Source organism: Equus quagga, unplaced genomic scaffold (genome assembly GCF_021613505.1).
Source record: "Equus quagga isolate Etosha38 unplaced genomic scaffold, UCLA_HA_Equagga_1.0 HiC_scaffold_19085_RagTag, whole genome shotgun sequence".
NCBI classification, from domain to species: domain Eukaryota; kingdom Metazoa; phylum Chordata; class Mammalia; order Perissodactyla; family Equidae; genus Equus; species Equus quagga.
Window position 1 is genome coordinate 5,871 of NW_025792998.1, and position 4,636 is coordinate 10,506.

Consider the following 4,636-nt stretch of genomic DNA (forward strand, 5'->3'; position numbering starts at 1 on the left):
CCCCCTAAAATCAAGCACACATCCTTACCACAGACTCTCACCTATTAGGCGGCTAAGCCCACCAGATTTTACCCAGTGGACACTGGAGAATGGTTTGATGCAGTTTCCTGGGCTCGGCTCCTGAGGGTGAGAAGTTGGGCCAAGGAAGGCATTCCAGGGACTCTCCAAGTCTGCCAGGAAGGAGGCAGACCCTTCCTCAGCATTGTTGGTGCTGTTAATCACGGATCTTAAAGTGCAGTTTTGTTTCTGTTGTTTCATTCATTCACTCCTTCATTGATTCAGGTGGAGAGAGCCCAGGAGACTGCATCATGGCAGCGAAGCCCATGCTTCACTACTTCAATGGACGAGGCCGGATGGAGCCGATCCGGTGGCTCCTGGCTGCCGCTGGAGTCGAGGTCGGTTCTGAGTTTGGTCGTCTTCAGTTGGATCTAGAAGTGACTATCGAAGTCCTTCCTCCCATGAGCTAGGAGACTATTCTCTCTAAACCATCTCTTTTCTCAAGAGTTATGCATTGAGAAAAAATACAGCAATTAAGAGATGAACAGATTTGACCTAACATAAAATTACAATTTCTTGTCATCAAACAGCATAAACAATTAAAGTAAATTTAAGAAGCTCACCACAATGTGTGGAATTTATTTGGATTTGGATAGAAACAAAGTGTAAAATATCATTTATGACATTTATTCAATAATTAGAAACATGAACATGAACAAATAGTAGATAATATTAAAGAATTATCTTTGATGCTTTAGGTGTGATAATGTACTGTGCTTGTTGTTTAAGTAGTTCTTTTATTTTGAAGATGTACATTGAAATGTTTAAAAATGAAATATATGATGTTTCTATTTTTCAAATTACTACAAGAGAGGAAGAGTCGTGGGCATACAGATGACAGGAGTTTGGCTTGAGTTGGTTATTATGGGACTGGATGAAGGGTACACGGAGCAGCATTATACTTTCCTGTTTATCTTTATACATGCTAGAAATTTCCACAATAAAATGAGAAAAATTAAGTAAAACATAATAAAAGCTAAGATAGAGCCAGAAATATGGGAGGAGTGAATTGTAAGTAACCACCTGTGAAAGAGTAATACACTCACTCAGCAGTGGTTTTGTTCAGCACCTTCAAGCGCCAGGTGCAGAGAAACAGATGAACAAGGGCCCTGTCCTCAGGCAGCTTACATTCTATTGAGGTTGCACACAAGTAAGGAGGTGATTAAAAGGAGGAGGGAGCATCTAGGAGGACACCCAAGCATTTACAGTGCCAAAATGCCACAGTCCCAGTGGAAAGCTGGTAGGTTTTCCTGGGACTCTGTTGAGTGCTGCCCTCTGGAGGTGTCACTGTGAAAAACATTTCTCAGTCCAGATCACACAGACCAGCAAGTCTGGGAGGGTTTTCCTGGGAAGGAGTCACGGACGAGCTCAGGAGATCTTGTACCTCATGTGGGAGCAGAAGAGGAGGGATCCAGGTGAGGTGGCATCCTGTGACAGGAACCTCTACTGTGCTGCCTCCAGGGTCAGCTGTGGGGTTCAGGGATGTGTTCAGAGCCCCTGGCAGGATGACTTCAGCACAGGAGGGGGAAGTAGAGGAGATGCTGAGCGCATCCCAGGCTTCCTCTTCTCCATCAGCTTGACTGACAAGAGGGGTGCGGCAGGACTTACCAGAGGCTCTCGGTCATGGCTTCTAGGTTCCCTGTGCCCAAAGCCTGGTCCTCACCATCCCATCCGTCTCCATTAGCCTCACAAACGTCATCTCACCAGCCAACCCATCCCACCTTGGCCCCCCTCCCTAGATGAGCAACCACCATCCCTTATGTTTGTCTGGAACTGGGTGCTTTAGGAGTTGCTGCGCCCCACCTCACTATCTCTATAGTCTGACTCTGTGGAGCCATGTGGATCCACAATAAATGCTTCCACTGGACAAGTTAGAATTCCCCAGATTCCCAAGCTTTTCACCATCAAGAACCCTTTAAACCATAGCAGCCACTGCAAACAGCACTACTAGTTATACTTGGTGTGTGTGGCCTGGGTCCTGTAATCTGTATTTTAACACAACATACTCCGTTTAAGAAAATGTCCTCCCTGTGTTTGATAGAGGAGGAAACTGAGGCCTGGAGATGCTAAGTGACTGTGCCCTGATCACACAGCTACCGTGAGGCAGAGCCAAGATTGGAACCAAATCGCATCAACACTGAGATCCATTTTCTTGACATTGGTCTCTTTTGACCTTTGGTTTGGTCGATTCTGCCGATTAAGTAAACTGCATGATCATATACTGACTGATTTTCATATTTGTATTGAAACCCCACAAGCACTCAGAGCTTCTGGTCAGATGACGGCCTTGCTGCTGGCTGCCCTCCAACCAGAGAGACTTGTCTCAGGAGAAGGAGAATCTACACCAAGGTCAAAGTCCTGAATGTAGGTCAAGGACGGAGGATAGGTTCACAAATGTGAGGTGGCTTTAAATTTAAAAAAAAAAAGGGATAACATGATGAAAGCAACGATCTTTGAAAATCCTGACAACTTCTGTTTATTGAGCACCTAATGTATACATGGTGCTGTTTAAAGGCCTTTGCATACCTTACTGATTTGATCTTCCCACCAACCTATAACATAGGTGCCATAACTATACCCATATATAGATGAGGATACTGAGACACGAGGAGATTTGGTGACATGTCCAACGTCAAGAGGTAGCACGTGTAAGAAATGATGCTCAAATCCAGGCAGTCATATCAGAAACCAAGGTTTCTTGATTAAAAATCAATTTTTCTAAACTAGTTTGGGAACTCTTTTTCCTTTCTTAAGTTGGGAATCTAACCTAGGGTGTCCCAATTTCCCAGGAGAGGAAATTCTGAATCTTAGAGTTAAAAGTGTGCAGCAAACAGGACTCATTTCATACTAAGTGGGGCCTCGTGGGATGCAGTGATGTCAATGACAGCAGAAGTCACTGGTGATAGCTTCTGGGATGGTCATGGCCCCATGGTTACCCTATACTGGAGGACACACAAGGTCCTGTCGTGATCTCACCTGGAGAGACAGGCTTTCCTGAGATATTAAAATCCCGTAACTAGGTGAACTTCCCAGTCCCTTCCCTCCGTGACTTCCCCGCAATGACCAGGATCGTCCACAGAGGTGGAAACAAAGTGGAGGTGAATTGAAACCTCAAGAATGAGCCGTTACCTGCTGCCACCCGTGCTCTTTCCTTGGTGGCTCTAACCTAAATTTCCAGTCTCCCTGATCACACTCCCCTATGTAGTCTGACAAGCTCAGAAATCCTCCTCCTCCTTATTATGTGCCGGACATTCAAGTTTAAAACTTTTATAATGCTGTGGAATGAAAGAACAGGAGCTCACTTACTGTTTCTGCTTTCCAGTTTGAAGAGACATTTATAGACACTCCAGAAGACTTTGAAAAGCTAAAAAATGGTAAGACCAAGTGTCTAAATTCCTCTGATGAGAGGATCTAGTCGAAGTCACGTGTTGAGATTTAACCCCAGGCAATGCCTATGTGTGTGTATGCTGGGAGTTGGGGCCCAAAGAGAGGGAGAGAAGTGCTTCAAATGTATGGGGTGGGGCTCCCTGAGCAGCTTTGGTAACTCCCTCAGGACCAGGAAGGGCTGAAAGCTTCTATTTGCTACGGGACCATCCCCGGTGTCCTGTGGATCCCTCTCTTTGCTTTCTTCTGCTTTTCTGCACCATGACTGAGCTGTATCAGCTCAGGATGCCACAGCCTCCCAGAAAGGACAGCAAACACATGCAATAGAGTGAAAGAGGAGAAACAGGCCCAGCAGTTGCCTAGAATTCTCTCCCTGATGACTGGAAAACGTGAAGTCCTAACCGTATTGTAGACTCAGATCACAAGATGCTGTTGAGATAGTTGGAATGCCAGGTAAGTCAGTGAGGAGAGAGAGAAAGAGGGAGGCCAGCAGGACTGGGTGGGGAAAACAGGGGCCCCCACCAACACTATCCAATGGTGGAACAAATCACCCTCCATAGAAATCTCACTTACTACTGGCCTTAATGCCAGCTGCACCATAGACTTGTTCTCGGAACGTCCCACCTGAAATAGCAAATGCCTGGTGGTCCTGTTGCAGCTTCTCCCAACTTCTTCCTCAAATATCCATGAAGAGAAATCGAGCACAAGAAATACAGGGACCTACCAAGTATCTGGATGGGGAATAAAACCAGAAATGAAATAACAGGTTCAAAAGTGAAGGGAGGCTTGAACACAAAAGAAGGACTGTGGGAAGCTCACAACAACTGCTCTTCTGTTAAAGTTTTACCCAGTAATTTCAGTTCCATTTTACATTGCTAGTCCTTTCAACAAACAGCTTTTCATCTTCAAAGAATGAGATCCATAAAGCATTTCACTCTACTTTTCCTGTTCTTCTTTTGAAAGATGGGAGTTTGATGTTCCAGCAGGTGCCAATGGTGGAAATTGATGGGATGAAGCTGGTGCAGAGCAGAGCCATTCTCAACTACATCGCCGCCAAACACAACCTCTATGGGAAAGACACCAAGGAGAGAGCCCTGTACGGTATTTTTCCTGCTGTTTTGTCAAGAATTAATAGGAACAATTTAGGTCCTTCCCTGGGGGACCCAGACCGTGTTGGGGGATCATGACCACCAGC

General features: G+C 45.4%; 1 protein-coding gene across 1 annotated transcript; it reads left to right on the forward strand.

Annotated features, from left to right (window-relative positions):
* Positions 1-286: 286 nt before the first annotated feature.
* Positions 287-4,628, forward strand: LOC124232052 (glutathione S-transferase A1-like). Its single transcript, XM_046649032.1, has 3 exons — positions 287-395; positions 3,380-3,431; positions 4,405-4,628. The coding sequence occupies exons 1-3, from the start codon at positions 309-311 to the stop codon at positions 4,626-4,628; spliced, it is 363 nt and encodes a 120-aa protein (XP_046504988.1). The 5' UTR covers positions 287-308.
* The last annotated feature ends 8 nt before the right edge of the window (positions 4,629-4,636 follow it).

What these genes read in the sequence shown, in the direction of transcription:
- LOC124232052 (XM_046649032.1), top strand. Translation starts at nt 309, where the DNA reads ATGGCAGCGAAGCCCATGCTTCACTACTTCAATGGACGAGGCCGGATG. An exon ending in TGGCTGCCGCTGGAGTCGAG is followed by an intron (nt 396 to 3,379) that starts GTCGGTTCTGAG and finishes TCTGCTTTCCAG; the next exon opens with TTTGAAGAGACATTTATAGA. An exon ending in CTTTGAAAAGCTAAAAAATG is followed by an intron (nt 3,432 to 4,404) that starts GTAAGACCAAGT and finishes TTCTTTTGAAAG; the next exon opens with ATGGGAGTTTGATGTTCCAG.